We start from the raw sequence: 23169 nt of genomic DNA on the forward strand, positions 1-23169 counted from the left end.
CGAACCGCCCGCCGCGCGCGCGGTGTCCCCGCCCAGCCCCGCCCACCGCGCTGCGCACGCGCCCGCCCCACCCACGGGGGCCCCCGCGCATGCGCGTAGCGTTCCTCTCGCTTGTGACGTCACGTGGGCGGGGCCGGAACGGCCGGGCCGCGTTTCCCGTCAGGGCGGTCGGCGGGACCCGGTTGGTTTGTCCGGTTCCCTCAGCACCCGCAGGCCCGTCCCTTCAGCTCTCCGCGGCCTTTGCTCCCCGTTTCCCCTGCCCAGCACACGGCGGGGGACGATGGGGCAGATCTGCGCGCAGTTGATGTCGGCCGACTTTGACCGCATGCCCAGACATGGCTGGCGGCGAGCACTTCGCTATCCGTGCCAATGCTGTTGTGTTGCTGGCTTTCACCCCTGCTTAGTCCTTTCGGTAATTCATGGGCTTTATGTCCCTGGACTTGCCTGCTGCTTTTTTGAACATGCTGAGACATAACTTCACAATGCCACATCCTAGAACGTCATTGAGTGTTGCTTGAAAAGGCTCTTTCCTAATTGTTTTGTAGCTTTCTAAAACTCATCAAATGATTCCTGGCAGTAGCACTTCAGGATTTGGTCATTGCCACCTCTGCATGTACCTTACTCCTGGTATTCATGGCAATTTACCAACCACCAGGGCATTTTGCTTCAGCTTTGTCCTCTCCAGTTTGGAGAGTCCCAAAATTTGGCCCCTGTAGAGCCAGCGCTCCATTCCCCACATTGTTCCCAACATCTTGCTGTGAACCTTTAACAGCATCGCTGTGCCTCGCTCGGGGTGCAGAGACGAGACTGCACAGAGTCCTCAGGGCATGGGTGTACCAAGGTTTTCTACGGAATCCTTATTTCCAGTGCCTCCCTTACAATGCTCCCTGTTTTCTTGGCTTTTTGGCTACTGCTGCCTGTGAAGTTACAAAGAAAGCTCTCGACATAGGTTGCGGGACCTCTGCATTGCAAAGGCTGGTTCTCAGATGAGCGTTGTGTAAACTTGTCACTAACACTCTGAGCATCCTTTATCAGCCACTCCTCAAGTTTAGCCATCTTCACTTCCTCTTTACATTTGGCATGCCACGTTTTCCTGGGCTTCCCCATGTGCCTTGTAATAGTCTCCTTATATTTCTCACTGAGTCATCATGCAAGGGGGGGAGGTCTATGCCACGTTTTTCTATATTTATGTCAGACATTTTACCTTGGCTTCTAGAACTGTATTTTTAAGCCTTCTGGGTGTTTACAGGCTTCTTGGTTTGGAACTGCTCATTTAGGGTTTGTTTTGGCATTTTTCCCCATGTTTGCATAGGTCATTTTCTTAAAATTGAGTATCTCTTTGCTTTATTTGTCTTGCATTCATCTTAGTGTTAAGTTCAATTATATTGTGGTTGCTACTATTGAGCAGCTCACCCACTAATAGCTCTTGAATTAGATCCTCTGCACTGCTGAAGACTAAATTCAGAATGGCATTTCTTTTTATTGTGGTTCATAAGGCCAGTTATTCTAAAAAGAAATAATTTATTGTATCCAGAAATGTTATCTCTACATTTCACCCTGATGGAGCATTGAGCCAGTCCGTATGTGGGTGGTTGAGCCCTCCCACTACTTGTCCTAAATGTGCAGCTTCTCTAATCTCACTTAATGCAATTGTTGAAATGAACCAACACAGGGAAATGAGCAACCTTGAAGCTTAGCACAGCTAAGGCAATCTCACATTAGGTTTTCTTGATCAAAATCAGCACCTGTATCACTTGCAAAGTGCAGAATATTGATTTCTGGTATAATGTGGTCTATGCAAGACATTTTTAGACTAAACCCTGGCCTGGCAGTGAGTTCTCAGGGGCAAAAAGAGCTGTAGTGTTGAAGTCCTCCCCATCAGATTACAGCCTGATCTGCAGCTGCAGTTTAGGCTGGCTGAAGTTTTCAAATCATCTTGCAGATGGAGTGCATTGTGTCTGTCCAACAGGGAAGGAACAAAAGCATTCACCAGCTTATTTCATAATGCTCATGCTGTTTCAGTTCAGTCAGTTACTTGCACCAAAGTCAACTTCTCCTACAGTGGTATTTTGCAGACTTGTGCTTCACAGTGTTGTGGTTTTGGGGTTTTTTTTTACTAATATCAGTGTTACTCATGTAAAAAATGCGTGCATAAAACCACATGTAAAAAATGCGTGCATAAAACCAAATTTTAAGCACCTAGAAAAATTCCTAAAATTCTGCTGTCCAAAGGCAGTTGTGCCAATGAAGTCCACAAATACATCTGATAAAAGTTTGCCTGTCTTTTGTTTATCAAATTGTCTGCCTGGATTGCTACAACTCATGCCTTCAGTTCCCTGCGTGACTGGTTCCTCCCTCTCTTTCCAGACTCACACAGCTATGATGTCCCAGCTCCTTCGTGGCCTTTCCCAAAACCTATGTCCCCATCTGTTTACCTGGGAAAGCAGCACTACATGCTCGTTCTGTAGCAGGTTTGGAGCTATGTCCTTGTTGGCCAGTGGCCACCTCTTGAAAACAGGGAAGAGCTCAATTTGGCCATGTTCAATGCAGGAAATTATTTCTTTTACTTTCTACCCAGACATGGAATTTCCATGAAAGTTTTCATCATGGATTATTAATTGCAGGCTCCATTCTATCTCTGCTTTGTTAAATTTGGTGAAAATTAGCCAGAAGGTTCAGAAGTTATGAAGGAAAGGAGGAGGGGAACAGATGGATGAAAGAGGAGTTGACAGACAGCATGATCTCATAATCCCCACTGGCATAGGAATTCAGGCTAGAATTGAAATATTTTAGGTCAGAACACTGTGCACTTAAAATTCTCATTTTGAAAGAACAAGCCTCTAAAGAGAAACAAATTTTCATTTGTTAGACCATCGATCAGTTCTTAGGTCAGCCTTCTACAAACATACTGTCAAAATTTCTGACAGCCCTTTTCCCCACCCAACCTCAGACCCATGTGCTTCAGTATTTGCTTTTCAGCTCCTTTTAGGTCAAGATTGTTTTCCTCTGATTCATTTTGTTTTTTGGTTGTGTTCAGTCAAAACATAATTAAGGCTTACCTTACTCTTTTTTTCCATTCTAGGAGCAGTTGTTTTGCATCTGTTTCCTAGAACTGGAGAGGCTGCTTAGATAGCATATTGCCTTTACAAGCTATTTTATGGTGAATTCCAGCAGATCAAGGCATAAACATTTCTGGAAGGATGTCTGCAAGCTCTGCAGTATTCCATCCATACCATGTTGTGTTTGTTCCACTGCAAAATATGACATCATTGTGCCTGACACCTCAGAGAGGAGCTCTCGGTTACCCATCGTCCTCGAGGCTCTAACAAACAGCCAAGGAGTGCAGTGCCACCACACAGCACTGCAGCTGCCCAGCCTGAACCCTCCCACTGGGATACATCTGTCACATGAAAAACTCAAAGTCGTTTGCTTGTTACTGCTTTAGGGTTTTGTTTTGGTTATGGTTTGGTTTTGGGAAAAAAAAACACAGAGGAGACAAGGAAGTAGGCTTTTAGCTGGTGAACTGTAACTGTACAGAAGCTTTTTGATTTTGCATCATACTGCACATCTGCTCACAGCAGCAGGATTGCAAAGGTCGCTGCTGCAGATTGTTGGAGCAACAATCACTCTTTGGAAACACCCTGTCCTAAAATGTAATTCATTGCTTGAAGCAAATTTGTATTCTGGATTAAGCACGACTTTTGAAGTGCCATGTGAACTTTTATTATAACAAAGTCAGAAGGCAGGAATTTGGCACCAGCTTGCTTTCTTTGCCAAGTGCATGTATCTTCTCTCCAGAGGAATGGTGGATTTCATTCTGAGACCTTGTATTCCCAGAAAAGCAGGTCAGAGTGATTAGTTTCCTTCAGCTTTGTTGGATTCAGTACCATAAATATACAAGAAGCTCCTACACGTTTGGGCTACCACTCCTAATATATTTAAACTTAAAATGCACAACTTTTCCTAGAAAATTGTTTGTCTACTCTCCTGACCTTGTTTTGAATGAAAACCCCAGTTTTCATCCTGACAGGTAAGGTAAGCTTCTGGATGTTTAGTATTAAATTTGAAACATCCAGCATTTGTGAAATGAGGGAACTTATTTTTCTTATAAATAAATGGTATAATATGGCAAATGTCATAAACAAAGCTGTACAGATCATAAACTGTACAGGATTTACAAAAATAGTGCCACCGCATTTATAGTAATTTTTTTTTTTACTCAATGCAATTCCTGTGCTGAGAAAACTGGTGCTGTTACAAAGTACAGCACTGCCAGAATTTTATTATAGCTTTTTTTTTTTTTCTGTTGGAGATTAATTTATAATAAGTTATCAAGTGCTAGATTGTATTTTATGTTTATTTTGTTGTAATGTTAATTTCAAAGAAAACTGTGATAGAAAAATTAGTTCACTTTGCTTTGCACATGAGTATTTTACTGATTCAGCAGCTCAGCATATTCAAATCAAATATAAACATATCAACTAGCTACTGGCCATGATTTCAACATAAAACTACTATTTCTGTATTTTTAAGATATCACTGTATTTAGGACCAACATGTATTGCAAACTGAAGCACAAACCAGGGGAGGTCACACACTGCAGCTGAGAGTAAACCGTGTAATTCACAGAAGGATTTCAGCTCCATCCCTCCTCTCATCTCTCATCAGCTAAAATGCTCGTTTTTGTCTGGCTGCACATCACTCGTGATGTGACTTTCATATTTGACAAAATAAACATGCAGAACTTGTAGGCTGCCTTTTAATGCTTTTTTCCCTGTCTTGTACGGAGCTGAAATGATTTCAAGTATAATTACTTAGAACAGACACTAATGCATTTCAATTTGCACTTTGCAAACAGGTTAGTTTGTCTTCAGAAATGTAATAGTGGAAATTTATACAGCACACATGGTTAGACACAAGTAAGATTAATGCCTGTTGAGGTTTCAATGGGCCAGTGTGTGTAAAAGAACTCTAAGTAGCACCCCAGTCTTCATACCATGCTATTAATTTGAATTGCTAAAACTCTGTGAGGTCCTTATGAAATAGCTGACATGAAAAAAGCTGACATGTAGATTTGCAATATGTAAAGAACTGCGAAGAGAAGAAACACTATACACAAAAACAAGTGATGAAAGTTTAAAAGAAACCTGAGTAACACAACGAAAAGGTATAAAAATTTGTATTTATATTATGACGAGATGATACAACACAATACTCTGTGTGCTACGGAATGTAGCAAGCGCCATGTACGTGTGTACAAATGAATCTGTATAATACAGTAAAATGCATCTCACAGACTATGAACCATTCCTTTGGCTCTGGGACCCAGAGGCTCTGGCACAGAACCCACTTGCTAACACCTTTAGGTAACAATTTTACCAGTAAGCAGCAGAAGGCTCTCAGTCAGTGCTTCACCTGCACCAAAATTTTATCTTAAACATCCATACTGCACAGACCCTTCCAATGCCATAAATCCTGTGTAACCACAGTTTATGCCTCTCATGCAAAATGAAAGAAAGGAATTCTGAACTTGGGACACCTTCACTCTGCTTTGCCAACAGGCAAGTCTCTGGCTGGCCATGCCTCCCCAGGAATCCTTTCCTGGAATTATTTACAGTACTTCAGATGGAGAGAACAGCCAGGGTGACCAAATGTTTTTTTCTGTTTCATATATCCCCTGCATTTTAATTCTGGGTAGCTACAGAACACACTTGGATGTTTTCTTTACAGCTACCAATTAACAACAGTGCATTTAGACATTCGCTTAAGCAAATTGGCTCATTTCATTGCTGGCGAAATTAATTTCTGATGTGTTTGCCCCATTAGTATTTGTAGGGAGTACAGCTTTTCCTTAAAGGGGTCCTAAAGGGTTTCAATTATTCTTCTATCAATTTTGGAAAGTGTAAGTTAATGGATTAAATATCAGCATTGTTACTGGCTCATACCACGCATAACCAATGGCCTCTACCATTTAAAAACAAATTTAACAGATTTATGAAGGAGTAATTTGTTTTGAAGACATTCTTTTATCAGCAGCATTATAAAATGAAATGTATAAAATTAATATTAATTAAAAACTGTGATGATGTGGTTCTTTTCAAAAATGTGTTTCCACATGGCTGATCTGCAAGGATGAAAAATTTCACCACTAATTACCAGTCTGTCAAGAAGTTGGTAGAGCAGAGCAGAGACTGCTCTAAGTGCCTCCAGGAAAAGCAGAAGTACCTGCCCAGAGCAGGTCTGCAGGCAGAGCCCACACTCATAACTTCACCTCTTTCTGTTGCCTTCTTTTGGCATTTTAAGTTCATCCACTGAAATGGGTTTTGCAAAGTGTACAGTCAGATGCTCAGAATACTGGTATTTATCACTGTAATTTATTTGTAGATCAAGGAGTAACTTTTTTTCTACTTCTATTATTATATGCATGTGGTATAGTTGAACCCATACTCATCCACATCAAAAATACAACACCATTGAAGTCAGAGTCTTACTCTGTAAGTTAAATCAAGTTCGATGTGTTAGATTTTAAGTCTTTTTTTTCTACTCCAAATCTTAAACTAATAAATTAGGATTGAAACTCATCTATAAATACCATATGGAAAACTGCCCTTCTCATGGATTTTTGGGAGGTTTTTTTATTCTGTTTTAACCTGCTAAAACTCACTCTGAACCAAGTTTGTTCTTTGCAGAAGACAATACAGGATCCAGTGCCTGGTTAATAACGTGTTGCAGAGCTTCTACTGCCAAACCTGCTCTTTTCAGAAGATAAATAAATCAGTTGCAATGGGTCTGGCAGGGTACAAGCTGGGCAGAGAGAGAATGGATGTGAAGGAGGATTCATCCTCTGAATTGCAGCAGAGAATATGCAGAAAGAACTAACAATTTTAGGCTGTTGGTTTTTTTTTTTTTTTTGTGCCTCCCTCTGGTGATGCCAGAGTGCAGGCACGGAGCTGGAGGAAGAACTAATCCAGGAGCAATGCAGAGGCGTGCATCCTCCAACACCTGCGTGCTGCAAGGGAAAGCCCTTCCTTTCTTCTCCCCCAGAAAACAGGCCAAACCTCCACATCTCCATAAAGAGAACTTCACAATGACTTCATCTCTCCAGAGCCCCTTCCACAGGGAAAAAGACCTAGCAGCCCTGTAATCTTGTCCCTACTCCTTTTCCGATGTGGTAACTGCAGAGGAAATGGATGCGCAGAGCAGCAGCACCTCCTCGCCTGCTAAAAGTGCGGTCATGACAACACAGCAGAGCTGCCAAGGAGGTGACAGGATTTAATCCTGCAGAGAACAGTTTGCTTTCTGCAGTGCCACTGTGGGCACAGGTACACTTGTGCACACGCACGGGGCAAACACACAAGTGCCCAGCTGAGAAAAAATAATACAAATAACACTGTTTGCATCCCAAGGTGCTGTGGCCACAGGCAGTGCTGCCCTGGCTGCTCAGAAGCAGGATCTGAAGGAATGTCAGAGCCCCGACCGTCCCCACGGGACTGCAGCTCTGCTGCTGGGGACAGCCCAGCCCCCAAACCTGACCCTAGGAACTGCTGGGCCATTGCCTCTAACGGGGCTGCTGCTGTCCGGGGGCTGTGCCTGAAAATTCCACCTTAAATTGGGCTGTGCTTCAGGGAGAATGACACAGGCAGTATGGTGTCATTTTTCTTTACCAGCGTTAATAGCTCCCAGCTGTAATAACTGAAAAAGTAAAAACAAATAAGCCCTTTTTATTTCCACTCAAGATTATTCGAGTAATTTTTATTGAAAATATAAGATCTACAAAGCCATGGATACCCAGCGTGGAAGAACTCATTAAGTTAGCACATTCATCTTTAAAAGGAAAATTTCAGGTTGACCTAAGGTACAATAATGTTCAATTTAAAGTCTTGTTTTTCCTTCTGTAAGTTTCAAATCTCTTTTCATTAGGAGGTTCTGTGCAAGAGCTGCTTGTCATGAAAGGAAACACTTTACAATCCATGAATGTGTTCATTATATAATAAATGAACAGCAACAATATACTAGCCTCTTTTTTTTTTTTCCTGTTAACAGTCGTGTGTTAAAGTAAACTCTTATTTTTTTTTCCATGATTTGGAAATTAGTTACATATGCACCAAAGGAGCTAGTAATTTCTGCTGCTTGTCAGCTACACACAATGAGTATATTGCTGTGTGCTTTCCCCAACAATGAGGATTTTAGTAATATGCAAGGTGTATAGAATGTAATACCAAAACCTGCATCACAGAAAAGGTTAATTGTTTTCTTATTCAGCTGCCAGAGTTGATAACCTTAGGCCCCTCCCCAGAGCCAAAGTAGGGGTGGCCATCCATTAGGTTATGTAAATTAAATGTATACGTTTCCTTGTTGGCAAGTTCCAAGCAGTAAGCGAGAGTGCAAACAAGGATCTGTAAGCTGCCACAAAATGTATTCGTATTTCTACTCCGTGTTGTAAGAGCCAAAGGGAGGACACGTATGTCAGATGTTGAAAGAACAACTGAACCTTTGCTTTTGATCATTATGGTCAGTCTGTCATGAGGTCTTGTATCTGAATGCTAAAAATGGCACCACACTTGGACATCCCATAGCCTTACACAGTACGTTTGTGTTTCCCAAGCCACTGAGCACTGGTCTCACAGAGACCCTGACTTTATAAGCTAACAAAAAATAGATTTGGGTGCTGAAGAATCCAAGGGAGGGCTCATACAAAGACAATTGACCCTCGCACCAAAACCTAATTTCATGATTTTACTTAAAGCCACACTGAATCAGTTGTGAGAGGGTGAAGATATAAATACACCTCTCTGCTTCATCCATAAGAAGGTGGACAACTGACCATTTGAACAGAGGGTCTTGAAACAAAGCTTAGTTGTCCTTTAAACAATGAAAAGGAGAGGCATACATAAATGGTCACCAAGGCACAATATGACAAAGGTGAAGAGTCCCTGAGACTCTGGTCTGGGTCTGTACCATTCCCCTCCTTATACAAGTAAATGAGAACATTTAGGAAAATATAATACAAAATCTCTTACAGGAAATATAGACTACACTTGCTAAAATCACTTCCCTAAAAGTGTTTATAGCTTTTTTCTTTTTTTTTTTTTCAATTTTTTTCTTTTTTTTTCTTCTTTTTTTTTTCTTTTTTTAAAAGACCTTCTTTAAACAGATAATGCAAAGACTGGTCCATTTTTTTCTTACCCGGCAAGCCAAGCTCTAATGACTTCACTAAGCAGAAGTTGTATTAAAATACATCTTCATAGTATTGCTACAATTTGGGTAAATATGTTCTGAACAGCTTGATGAGTACTAAATAAACTTTGCTGTTTTACAGCATACATTTTAATTTTTTTGCACTTTTTTAAGAATAGAAAATGCAATTATAGTGTGCAAAAGAAAAAAATTAATTATCTTCTAGCTGAATACTGTAATTTTAAGCCATGCCTTCCATAAAAATGTATTGACATGTGTAAATAGAAGAAAAGAAAAAAAATACAAGCAGAGATTTCATTTCCTTGCAAGGAAAGATTAACTATCACAAACTTGAGTTCTGTATTCTTCAGAGAAAGAAATGAAAACAACAACCCATAAAAACCACTGAAATGCTTCAAATGTCATCCATTCCACGGTAACAGGTTAAAACTGCCATGTTGCTTTCTACTGCTCCCGTTAACATGGATAGAATGATTTGCTGCTGGTTGGATATTGAATACAAAAAGCAAAAGAAAGTTGAGATCATCCCACATGAAGTCATTATTAGAGCTGGCTTTTCCCCCGTTTTGAAGTACAGTAGTGACTTGTAAATACGACCTTTTCTAAAGATCATCTGAGATTTGAAGATTTATCTGCCTGCTTCACCCAAACAACAACTGCTGAAAGAATTTACTCTGTGGAACCCACTATACAGCATTCAAAATGTTTTGGATTTGGGGGTTTTTTTTCATGAAAAAATACCACAAAAATTTGTTTTAGGTTTTTGTATCTCTGAATCACTACCACATTGTAGATTTCATTTATTCTTCCATGTTTGAAAATGGTTTCTGCAAAATCAAAATAAACTGTCAAACTCCCTTACGCCATGCTTCCAACAGTTTGAATTTAATACTTCTTGAATGGAACGACATAATTTATTTCCTTTAATTTGCAGGATGGCTACATCAAGCTAGCTTTAAGTCACAACTGTACCTAACCACAGTTCTCTGCAGCAAACCCATGATTTACAATATCTAATATTGTGGTTACAGTGCAGGGAACCGTGGGGTAAGAAACCTCCATGTCAGAGTATTGTGGTTGGGGTTTCCCGGAAGAGTGGCAGTTGACACCTCTGGAATATTCATATATAAGTGCTTCAGTCAGATGGTCCTGAGTTGGGCGGGTAACTCAGGCACTATGAGAGCCTGGCATTCAGTCTGCGGGAATGTGTGTAACCTCCGTCACTCGAACCGCTCTGCAAACTGTAGTGGTCTTCAGCATCACTGGCACTTCCAATACTGTCCATTTCACCTGGAGTAAACTCCATTCCTTCAATGTCTACTTCTAAAGAAAACATAAGAAGGCACATTTTCAGAAAGTTGTAGCAACTAGTCATGGGCCAGTGTCAATCAACATCCAGTTGAAACCTGAACCACACTTCAGTTTTGATAAGTAAAAAAAAAAAAAAAGAACTGGCACAGTAATTCCTGAGGAAAGGATCATCTTATCCACCTGAGAATTAAAGTCCCTTCTGTCCTCAGCCATAAAAATATACTGCATCAATACCAAATGCTTTCACAGAACTGTTCCAACCTGCACATAGACACTGATTTAGAAAAAAGCTGGCCCTCAGAGGCTGTTATACTGCAGCACTGCCCAATGGTAATTCCAACCATGCAGGTGTTGGCTGGCTGTGGTGTCACTACCTGTCCCCAGGTAACTGCCCCCAGATCGACCACTCAGCCCCCCTGGGCCCTGAAACAACCAGCCTGGGTGACAGTTCCACACAGAAAAACTTCCAAATGGGAAAATAAGAAATGGCAACAGCCAGCTTGACGAGCTGTCTTAAATGAGAACCAAATGCAGAGCACCCTTGGTGATCATAGCACAGAAAATGTTTTAATATTTCACAATAAATGATGTGGAAATCATTTATTCACACAAATTAATTAAGCCAAATAAGATTTTTTTTCCACGAGAAAATATTATGCCAGCCTTACCAATAATTACACTAAAAATTCAAAACATGAAATGGTAATTGTCAAAAAAACTGGCAAAAAAACACATGCAGGATAAATAGCTTTAAAAATACACACAATATTAACAGCTTCAAAACTGATTAGGAAAAAGACCATTTTGCAAAGAATATGAAAAAAATGCGTTCATCTTTTACTCTTCAAATCGCATTATGGAATGATTTTGTCTGGGTTTTGCTGAAAGCTTGATTTTGGTTCTAAATGCCATTTCCTCGTTTCCCTATCCCCCTTTGGGAAGGCCTCGCTCAGTTACCTTGTTCAGAGTCAGTGGATATTGTTGATCCCATGCTGTCAGTGCGGATTCGCTCCATGCCCTGCACGGAAAGCTGCTCCAACCTGCGCTTGAGGTAGCGGTGCTCCCGCTGCAATTGTTCTTTAATATTTAGAGCTTTTCGGTCCTGTTCTTCCAATTTCTTAAAGGGAGAGAAACACAGTAAGCTGACAGTTTCTACCCGTGTCAAAGCATAAGGAACTTAAGGTCTTCTCGTAAACAGTAATTTGAAAGTAATTTAAATATTTTAATTAATTAATATAAAGATAAAATTAAATTTAAAAGTGCAGGTTTTTAGTTAGCATTCTGGAGAGGTCAGTACAATTTTAGCAGGCTGGATTTATTTCACAGTAGAATATATGGTTACGGGGGAAAAATTAACAATAATAAAAAAATAAATCCCTCAGAGACTCTTGCCACTAGCAGACATTCCTTGGAGGAGACAGAATTATTATTGCCTTGGTTGTGGGGAATATTTAAATCATTTTATCAGGCAAAACCAGCATCATCTTTGATAACTCAAGCACAGCTCAAGTTTCAGTAAGAACATAACACCTCTTTAGATGAGTCTCTTATTTCACTGATCACCATAAAGGAACCATCGTGAGCTTCTGAATGTTCTCCCTCCTAACACAGGCCAAAATTTTAGCATTAAAAAAGTTCATTAAGAATAAGCAGCATTAATTACATATAGAAGGAGGAATTTACTAACAAATCTTTCTATTCTTGCATTTTTTTCCCTTGAACTTCTGCAGAGCAAGTATGATAATTCTCTGATATCACCTACAAAGTCAGTGGTATTAATCCAGAATTTCTCAGCAAACAGCCTGTAAAAGGAGCCTTCCACATAGCTACCTAAAATCTCCCCTCTGACAGAATAAAAGTATTAATTTTGCAAATAAAAAGCATACTTCACACACAGGAAAATGTGCTGCACTGTTGGTCCAAATGCAGTAACAGGAATAAAGTATCATTTAGTATTTGAAGTGAGCCCTCTTCCAAATCACGGGTGGCCATTTTAAAAAATTGACTATATAATTAGGGAAATTTTTTTAATAGGATGATGAGATTAAAAGCATGAAGGATACACAAATCAAAACACCTTTTATTATTAAAAAATTATCTATCTGATGCAGTAAATTACAGGTTGTAGCAGAAAAAGCACTTGTAAGAGTGAGCAGATTTCTCTGTTAGCTGTGTTTACATGATCACTGAGATTTAGGAGATGTGCAGGGAGTGAATACAGCTGCTCCTACAGCTGAAGATTCCTCCCTGCCTCTGAATGAACCTAGGCTTGGTTTTCTGAGGAGAGCAGGCTGGGACAGTGCACAGCAAAACACAAGCAAAACACTTTCAGAGATTCTACTGTTCCCATGCAAGCCTGAAATAAAAAGTGTTTGAAAAAATAATTGACACTGTAGAATGAGCCAGTTTCCTGGCTCAATGAAATCTACCTTCTTCTGCCACATTTTCAGCCCCTTCCCAGGCAATATACTCTGTAGATAATCATCATAGGTGGATACACAATGTTATAATAGGAAGAGGGATTGGTGCATCCATGTACAGAACAAACCAAATGTGCCTAATTGATCAGGCTTCCTTTTCCTGTATTTTCCTGGCTGCAATCCCGAATTCTAACAACTATTTTAGGAAAGAACTCAGTGATTCATATCCAGGAGACTCAAAATCGTCCAGTCTTTCAGAGTAATTTCAATATATAGGAGGGCGTGCATGTGTGAGAAGTTCAGAACTGTGTTCAAATGCCAGCCGGGCACGGGCAAGCTCTGGCAGAGCAGGGGAGGGAGCTGGCCTGACAAGGGGGAGCAATTAAATGCCAACCCAGTTAGGGCAGGTTCAGTTAAAATCTTAAAAAGGAAGTTAAACTTCAGTCTCAGTTTTCAGAAAACAAGTACTTGGTGCTGTGCAGGACGGATCTGGAAAGAATCTGTTCCCAGCTTTTTTTATCAGCAGCTGAAATGGTAACTACAGGGCTAATCTCGCACACTCGCCACTTGTAAAAACAGTTTTTCAATTTGTATGCATAAGCCCATGATAGGGGGGCAGCCCAAGACAAAAACCACATGCAGTGCCTTTCATGCATGTTAGCCTGAATTATAAACAAGAGGCCAAAATCTCAAATGGTAAAAACAGGGGTTGCCCAGCTGGAGTAAATGTGCTTAGAAGTGCCGAAGAAGTAGCTCTGTAAACTTGTTCACAAGAATAGTTTTGCTTAAATTAATCTTTATTTCTTTCTATGAATCACACTCGTTTCTGTAACTGCAGTGCATCTTAAAGCTGTGCATCAGCAGGCTGTTCTCCAAAATATTCCAAGATTACTGGCAGTGTTCAATTTTGCCTGATACTTTTCTTGACCTGTTTCTCTGTAACCTTTTTCTCTTGACCTGTTTCATCTGCCAGATGAGTAATTATAGTCCTGGACACAGAAGCAGAAACCTGTTCTTTAACTTGTACATTTGAATACCTCTTTGTCTTATTTCTGCATATAACCCTGTTCCCTGAAAACAATGACAGTGAAAATGGGAGTGAAAGTGTCTTTAGAGAGAGGAGGCCTGAGGAATAATCTCCTCTGAATTACCTGTGCAAATGTAGAACCTGTACTGCTGCTGGATCATACGTGAGATTTGAGGCTGTTTTTTGTTTTAAACTTGTAACAAGGGGAGCAGCAACTAATAGGAGATCGCATTTAATTTTTGTTTCATTTAAAGAGAATCTGGTCAACAAAATGTTGATGGAGATAAGGCTTACTAATAGATATGATCTTTTGGATTCAATTACCTTTTTCATCATGAATGGATCTGGCTTTTTACATTTAAAACAATGCAGTACAATGCTACTTTGCTCAGTTCTTTAAAAGTAAATATACTAATCAAAGAACAGCTTTTACAGATTTTTTTTAAATTATGGTGTAAATCATTAAATACACTAGCTAGTAACTAAGCAGAAATCACAAAATCACTGTTTTATATATTTGAGATGCTAAATTACAGAACACTAAACTTTGACACTGTAACAGAAATCCCTGCAAGTAATAAAGGCCAATAAATCCAGAAGATTGGACATATGGATATGGATTTTGTGTGAAAATTTGTTTCTTCTCAATGGATACACATTCTGGAAGAATCTCCCTTAAAAGAAATAAGAACATGGATGAATGTTTTTACCTTGATATGCATCTTAGCTCTTTTCAACAGACTTAGAGTGGTGTGTCTGGTGCTGTCCGGCCCGAGAGGCACAAGCTGTTTTAGCTGTTCCAAATATAGCCGGAGTTTAGCGCGCCTGCAATCATTAAAAACGAAGAGCGTTGTAGTGGGGTCGCACCCGAACAGAATATCCTATATGCAAACACCATCTGTTTGCAGGATCTCTGTGCAGAGCTCGAGTCAACGGTGGCTTCCTTTCCCCTCCCTTTGGCAAAGTTTCAGACTGAAAGGTCACTTGAAATGCAGTAATGCTGCTTGGCACACTCAGACAGGAGGCTCGTACCTGTATTCCAAAGCAGTTTGCTCAGCCTGCTTAATCCCCTCTTAAGCAAAGGCGAGTATGCTCAGAGATCTGAGACATCCAGGCAAGGCTGCACACTCAGCCTATGGCTGGGTAAGGAAAAACCTGGGGTTTTGCTCCAATGCAGTGATTTCTGCAGGCACAGACAGAGCTGCGGGCAGCTGCAGACCCTGATCCCCCTCTCCCCATTCCTATCCCTGCCTGCTGCAGTGGGACACACCCCAGCTATGCAAGCCAAGGGCATTCATGCAGCTCTTCACAGCTCAGAGCTGTTTCCAGCCATGGTTTATCAATGTATTTTAACAGGGAGGTCCTGATGCTCCTTCTCCTCCCTTCTACTGACCCACGCTCCCTGCAGGAGACATTCTTCCTCTCACTGCACAGTGTTCATTGTAAACACACAAGAAAAAACACTTCCAGCCATATTCCTCAACAACAGCGTCCTGCTTCCTCTGTTACTCCCTTGCAAGTTTTGCTACTGCTGCTCTCAACAATCTCTCCTGTACTACTGCCATTAATGTATCAGTAAAAAGAGGATGAACACACTACTATTTCTACAAATGTTTTCCCAACTAAAAAGCAGCTGGCAATACAACAGTCCATGAAACAGTTGCCTGACCTATCCAAAAAAAGGCAAACCAAAGAGTGTGAGTGTTTCTACAGTTTCATCCTAAAGAAAATCTGTCCTGGTTTTAATTCACAGCCCTAGAACAGGAATTCACACGGTTCTGCAAGGACATAGAAATGGATGTGGAAGTGCTTCCATGAATAACTACTACTCTCCTTTCTGCCAGCCCGTTACAGGCTGAGCAAAGCCATGACCTGGAGCTGACATGGCCCTCACAGCCATAAGGATAACTGAAGCACATCACAAGTGTGAGGTCAGTAATTATCTTTTACAAATTTGCTTGATGCATGAAGGAAACATTGCAGGGAATTCAACACTTCTGGTCGAGAATGAACTTTCTTTTGAACAATGAGTTCAGAACCACAGTCCAGCATCAGTGTTGAAATGCAGCTGAAGAGGATTTAATATGCACCAAATGCCAAATTACACGTGTGTAATTGGAATGATTAGTGCAATGTGAAAACAACCTGAGAATTAAAAAATTGGTGAAAAAACCCAAAGCAAAAGTAGAATCTAATACAGAACAGTAATGACTACATACTCACACATTTAGTTCTGTCTGCCTATAAATCAGCAGTGTACTAGGTAAGAAATCACACAGCATTTCCATAATTTTTTTTATTTTTTTTCCTTCAAGCCACTTCAGGAAGAAGGATTTTTTTGGTGAAAACGTGATTCACAAGAGAAAGTTGATGACAGACTTTTAGTTTAGGCCGGGGGTTTGTTTTTAAATACAAGGCTCTAAACTTAAACATCTAAATGCTTTTATTTAAACAACACCAACAAAGGCTGGCCTAAGTATTCACAAAAATAGCCCCATCAGATCTCCTGAGGCTGCTACCTTAAACTGGGATATCAATCTTTAAAACAGTGAAATACCCAATTTAGGGACTACTGGAATTTATACAGAAAATCTTAATGAGGCAAAATTTTATTTCTGCATCTGTAATCTCCAACAACTATCTGGCTGGGTTTGTGTTTTAAATACAAAAACTTGTATCAGGGAATAAATTCAAATAATCTTTTTGTTTTCTAAATGGCCCTGAGCATACACACAAGTCTGCATCACTCAGCCCAACCTGGATGCAACTGTATTTAAACTGATGACAAGAACGTGGGACTGAAGGAGAAGGAGGATGTGGGAAGGAAGAGGAGAAGGATAGTACCAAATAGTAAACAGAGACGTAAACACCTAGAAACGGAATGAGCCATATACTTGAAGCAATTAAAAGCCTGATAAGGAATATACAGAACTGTTGATCTGAGATTTACTTAGTATTAATCCTGGAAAACATTAATTAAACCAGACTACATACTAAACTTATTTGCCTCTTGCTATTTGAGGAAAGTCTGCTTACCACAGGGAAAAGAAAGTAAGGCTTTAGTGCACTTCCTTGCCATCAGCTGGGGAGTTGACAGAAATATTGCCAAGGTTCAGGAGCATGGCTGTGAGCCTTTTTAGAGCACAGACTCTTTTATGTTACCTGCCAGCCCAGTAGAGCAGGACTTTACTGAAGTGCCATGAAGAACACGGGACTGAATCTGAGAAGAGTATTTTAAGTGACCAGTGAGAAGAATTAAGAGCTGAATATTAACAAAACTGCTTTAAGGCTTTTTCAGTACTACCAACTGATACTGATAGCAGTAAATGTAATAAACACACTTGCTGAAAGACCTCCTCTAACTTCACTTTTTTTTTCTTAAAAGGACTTTTTCCTTCATCTAAATACTCAACACCTATGAATCCATTACAGATTTTAAAGCATAAGCTTTACATAGTTCTTTACATAAATGCAGACATGTAATTAATGGCATAGATTGTCAATGTACAAAAAGAAAGCCAGCCCACCACTATTCCTCTGGTACTGGAGTAAATGTCCCCACATTTTTCATCTTGCACATCTTAGAAAAAAACTGTAAGAATGTAAGAAAACATTTCAGGCATATTATATTAACAGATCACACCAGCAGGAACAAGGGACTCAAACTTCACAGCAGATAAGTTGTCTCGTGCAGACTCTGCCAGCACTAATTTCTCTCTTTTTTTGCAGGGACCTGACAGCTTTTGCTTTTCCTCAGCTGCCTGTGACCACAGGAGGAGGGAAAAGCACTCACAGAGGTAATCACAGCCAGAGCTGCTTTGTGTTTTGCAGCTCACGCCTTAAATTCCACCTAAAAAAATAACAAAATGAAAGGAAAAAAATAAAAAAGGCAGCAGCCTGCTGTCAGAGCAACGGGATAACAGTCTCTGTGCATGAAACGTGGTTGAATTTGGGTAATTATGCTCTGCTCCAGCTTCCCACCCCAGCACTGCCCCTTTGCCCACACCCAGTGTGGTATCAGGCCTGCACAGCAGAGCTGACAGAAGAGGCACTTTCCTCACTCCAGTGGATGCACAGAAATATCCCCCTTGTCACTGCTACTGATTTCATCTGGGAAGGCAGAGATCTAAAAAACGCCCTCCAAAATCCAAATCAAGCCTGCAGCTCTGTGTTTTGGGTAGCCCCACATAGGGAGAGGTGCATGGGTGCCCAGTCTGATTATTCACATTGTCCTTTGTGCCAGATGATAAAGGGGTTTCAGATGTTCAAGACTCCAGTGTTTCTCCATAAGCAAGTTCACAGCAGGGTCGTCTGAGTCTGCTTTACAGCTCTTCTAGTGCTTGATAAGCCCAGGCTGGTCAGCATTCCAGGGCAGTGGCCATGTCTGGCAGCTGTCCCGTGCTTCCTCACATCCACATAAAGGACAAGGCCACCTGCTGACAACTGACCCGAAGGCTACCAGCAGGAACTGCCTTCAGCTGGTTTTGAATCCATGTAAGCCATGATGGGCAACAGAGGCAGGGGTTTCAGAGCCCTGAAATTCATGGCAGAATGAACCCTGGAGCCCCACGGCATGGAGGGACAAAGCAGCAGAAAGGTGTTATTAGGAATTTTCCTATGGAACAACAACATCCACCAGAAGACCATCACAGGAAGGCCACTCACTGACTCTAGTCCTTGGATACTCCAGTTTGCTCAAGTGTTTGGCTTTGAAAAGGCAAGTTCATCACTTCTCAAAGAAAGGGTTGCCATACAAAGGTATATTAAGATCTCTGACCCTAATCAATTTTAAAATTGTGTTAAATATGTCTATTAAATAATAGTCAATAAGCTTTGCTGCATATATGAAATCCTAGATGGAAATCCAAGCAGGACACCAAGAAATTAAATACTAAGATGCAGGGAAAAAAAATTTAAAAAAAAAAAAAAAAAAAGAAACAAGAAAGTTAATTGTTCACCCTGGATAATCTTCATTCCAAGGAAACTGCAACAACTCCAAGAAATTCCTACAACTACTTGACAGGCGGTTGCAATGGGAACAAAATACTTCTTTGTAGGGCTAAATAATACAACAAAAGCCAATGGCTGTGAATTCAGAGATTCAGGATGGACATTGGGAAACAAATTTTTTATTGGGGCAGTGGTGCACAATCAGAATAGGTTGCCCAAAAAGGCCATCCTTGGAGGTTCTTAAAGATTTACCCAGACAGAGCCATAAACATTCACAGACACACACTCATAAATGTGAACATGTAAATCCAAGATTGCCTGTAACCCTTCAGCATTTGACTCCCAAGACTACTCCCATTCATGTGCCAGCAAAACATCCACAGTTGTATGGCTTAAACCTGTGGCACTGTGACTGACAGAATGCTGGTAGGTTTGTGTTGTGACCTGATCCACTGCAGCCTTTCCACAGGGGCTCTCCAGGGCTTTTTCAGGTCCAGCACAGCAGAGAGAAATGGCCTGCAGCCAGTCAGACAGCAGATAGCTGTTCAAGCAGTAGCTGCACAGTTTTTTGACAGCAGCAAAGATGTGTTTCCTACACCATTCAAGTATAAATCTACAGGGTTTATTTAGAGGCCACTGAGCTGCACAAAGCCAGCTGCAAAGGCAAGGTGCATATCCCAAAAAAGCTGCTCAGTCCTCAGCATGGCATGCCTCAGCCAGGCCCTGGTGACATTAAATGGCCACAGACACTCGTGATACAGGGTGACAGCACTGAGTTCCTGTGAAATATGTGCCTGTCCATCCTGGCATTCCAGCTGGGCACTCCCTGCAGACAAGCTTCCAACAGCCCTCCACGTGTTCATGGTGTAGCACGGGGTGGGCATTTCCTGGAAGCTGCCAACGACAAACAGTTCCCACTGCTGGCATCGTGTTCCTGACTGCCAGAGGTCACCTGCTGAAAGTGTCAGAAGGGCCATGCTCATCTGCTTCTGAACAATTGTGAGCATAAAACTCACTACAGAGAAGTCAGATTCACAACAAGTGTTTGTCACATCCTCCAGGTCTCACCCCGCAGCCCCTATGGAGCACAAGAATGGCTCTCACAGGTACCCATTCTCTGCTGACCCAGAGCTGGCTGTAGAAAGGAAGTAGCAACTCTATCAGCAGTTTGTCATCCTGTGGGAAGTCCCAGAACAGCTCTGTCTGGTCCACACCTGCTCCCTGCTGCTAGCAGATTGCCCAGTCTGGCAGTGGAGCTGTCCTGGCCACACTGGCATCTTAGACATGCAGCATCTCCAGCTGATGGGCAGCAAGGAACTGGAAGGTTAGGAAATGGCCAAAAAGCCACTAAATGTCTGTGTTCCCACACTGCATGCCCTGAATTTCTCTTCCTGCTGGCTGCAGCAGAAGTTGGCTGGGTTAGACATGATGTTGCTGCTTCCACATGCACAGCCCATGGTACCCCTCAGCACTGCACCACTGGAGCAGGCATGAAACAATGCTGGCCCCACAAGCAGACCCTAGCTGTGCTTTCTGTAGGGTGCCTTAGTGCTAAAAACACTTGTGTGACTGTACATGTGTCTGTGGTTCAGATGACCCAATTTTATTCCACTAAACTAGCTCTGTGTACAGGAGGTTGATATACTCTTGAATCAACTGCTAGATATATTGGTTTGGTGCTCTTCTGAAAAGAAAAGGACACTATAGATCAAATTTGAGTAATGCAATCACTACAAGCTACACCAGTGAGAATAATTGGTAGATTTGATATAGATGTAAAAATTAAAAATCCATCATTTCTGTACATTAACCATTTTGGTCCAAAAACTAGACAGCATCAGACCCTCTCACAAGGCAAATTCAGTACAAATTTAATAAAAAACTAAACCCCTTAATAAAAACTTCAAAGAATAGAAACGTATTTGAATTAATCTAGAAGACACATAATTACGAACTGGACAGAGTTACCTAAGCATTTCAGATTCTTTCTCTAATGTTTCACTTTTTTTTCCACATTCAAACCTATCCTGGTGCTGTGCAGTGAAGTTAATACACAAAGGTTTAAATATAGAGCAGTTACTAAATTTTTCATTGTTGCATAATGACTATGTAATCTGGCTTAATAATGTGTATAGGGTAAAGTCAGAGAAGTATCTCTGCACCAAAAATTCACTTCTGGAGTCAAATGTTATCCAGATACACTATGAACCAAAATAGTCTGACCAGAGCCCACAACTTTGGGTCAGAGACACCAGCAGTGAACTAATGGTTGTGTTTCCTCCTTAAAGCAAAGTGATTTTACCTCCCTGCCAGACATGAAATTCAGCATGAAATACAGAAGTGAGCTAACTGCAATTGCAGGACAATCATGTTTTTACAGGAAGACTCTTCACAGATTTATTTATGAAATGCAAATACATGCATACAGGGACCACTTGAGTTTTAGACAAAGTCAGCAAAGAGAAGCTCAGGATACTTTGTGGCATGCAGCAGGTCAGAATGACCACAGACAGCATCATTACTCATAAACATCATTATTTCAAAGTTTAAAAAAAAATGCAGAAATGCAGTAGTAAAAACTTCCCCAGTGTGACTTCAGGGTTCACCTGACACCAAGGTAAAATGATGGCAAGAAACTCTGCCTGACTTCTGATACCAGCTTCAATCCCTTCTTACAGGAGCATGACACAAGGCAACATCTTAAGGGCTGCAGCTCTTTTTACTCTGAGCACAGTCACACTCTAAAGTTGTGGCAGAATTTTTCTGCAAATTGTTTCAATGGTACTGAAAATTTAATATGTTCATATTTTGTGTAGTCCTGGATATCGTGGCCACATATGTAATGTTGGTAATCATGCAATTACACACCCAACTCTGCTTAGCAGAAGCTGGTACTCAAGCATACTTGCCTCACTCCTCTTTTATTCAAGTGTCAGGAATTACATATTTACAGCTCTACGAGACTTTTTGTAAGCTATCAAAGATGACTCCGTGCTAATTAAAACACATTTGTTTACAAAGGCATTTAAAGAGATTATTTATAAGCTTCCATCTTATGAAATCACAGAAATTCAATCAGATAAATGGTTCTAAAGAAACCTATTTATTAATGGTCCAGACAGTACTTAGTATATATCCAGGAAAATATTGAACATAATGGAAGATAACGACCCTCCACTGCAGTAAAAAATCGTGTTTCTTTCAGATTTATTTCACTCAGAAACACTTTTAATACTTTCTCCTCTACAAAGGATACCTTGAATACTTCTTTTTTTTTCTAAAGGATGCTCTAGCTCACACTTGAGCTGCACAATCTATTTCAACTACACAACAAATATGCTTTAGTGAAAAGGAAAGAAAACCATCTTAGTATTAAAGCACTGTACCATAGCAAGGCATCCAGTGTGCAGATTGCTCTGAGATGTGTGAAAAGCTTGCTCACAGCTGAGTGCCTTGGAGTCAAACCCAGAAAATGCAGTCTTGCTCTTACAGCAAACCTCTTGCCTTTTTATGATCCAAGGAAAGATAAACCAAACACCAGTGGTCTGCAGTAAGCTGGGGGTCTTTTTCGTGTTAAAAACAAATGCCTGAAGTTTGTGTGCTGGGGAAGGTTCATCCAAGGCATTTTTTTGTCTGTCTAACATTCCTCATAGGGCTTCTGCAACTAAATTCAGCAGTAAAGACCATGTGGAAACTAACAAGCAGGAAAAGTGGCGAGTGCCTAATTGCAGTGATTGTTAGTGAATTAAATGCAACAGCTCTACAATCAGTGCAACTGCTGTATTTACTGTGGTATTAACTGGGAGTTTCATCCTCAATATGCATTTCCAGCATGCTGAATACTTGTGTGCATCTGCTCTGCTAAATTGAAAGCAGCCACATCACTTTAGCAGCCAAATGGTCTTGGGATACCTTGGAAGTGTCTAAACAAGGGATAACCACTGCTGCAAGTGCCTCTTACCATCACAAGCTTTCAGTCAGTGCTGCTCTGGACTTATATGCAAGTATTCATGTGAATACTGCTCAGCAATTCCTGGTGCTGTTCCTAATGCTAAGGAAATAGAAGAAAACCTCTGCTGCCTGTTAACACAGCCTATGATTTCCATGTTTTGTGCATTTTATCACTCTGAAAAACATTTTAGTTCTTTTACACTATATCTAAACGCACACTACAGCAGTTCCAGTGCATTTTATTTACTTTCTCTTAGTGCCACTTCAGCCCACTAGCTGAGTGCAGACTCCACACTTGACCTTTACCTTTTC

At 40.8% G+C, this 23169-nt stretch overlaps 1 protein-coding gene and 1 long non-coding RNA gene across 4 annotated transcripts in view; one reads left to right on the forward strand and one right to left on the reverse strand.

Annotated features, from left to right (window-relative positions):
- The first annotated feature begins 149 nt into the window (after window positions 1–149).
- Window positions 150–5297, forward strand: LOC148223863 (uncharacterized). The gene is made up of 2 exons (XR_015803004.1): window positions 150–412; window positions 3083–5297. It is a non-coding gene; the product is annotated as an uncharacterized LOC148223863 (long non-coding RNA).
- A 2421-nt stretch (window positions 5298–7718) lies between these two features.
- MXD4 (MAX dimerization protein 4) overlaps window positions 7719–23169 on the reverse strand; it is a 38168-nt gene continuing 22717 nt past the window's right edge. For all 3 annotated transcript variants that reach the window (XM_014895240.2, XM_014895239.2, XM_014895241.2), the window contains exons 4-6: window positions 14667–14781; window positions 11467–11626; window positions 7719–10521 (exon numbers count right to left, since the gene is read on the reverse strand). In XM_014895240.2, coding sequence (XP_014750726.1) covers window positions 10373–10521; window positions 11467–11626; window positions 14667–14781 — 424 coding nt within the window. In that variant the 3' untranslated portion in view covers window positions 7719–10372. The remainder of the gene's footprint in view (window positions 10522–11466; window positions 11627–14666; window positions 14782–23169) is intronic.

Source organism: Sturnus vulgaris, chromosome 4 (genome assembly GCF_052056855.1).
Source record: "Sturnus vulgaris isolate bStuVul1 chromosome 4, bStuVul1.hap1, whole genome shotgun sequence".
Taxonomy (NCBI): domain Eukaryota; kingdom Metazoa; phylum Chordata; class Aves; order Passeriformes; family Sturnidae; genus Sturnus; species Sturnus vulgaris.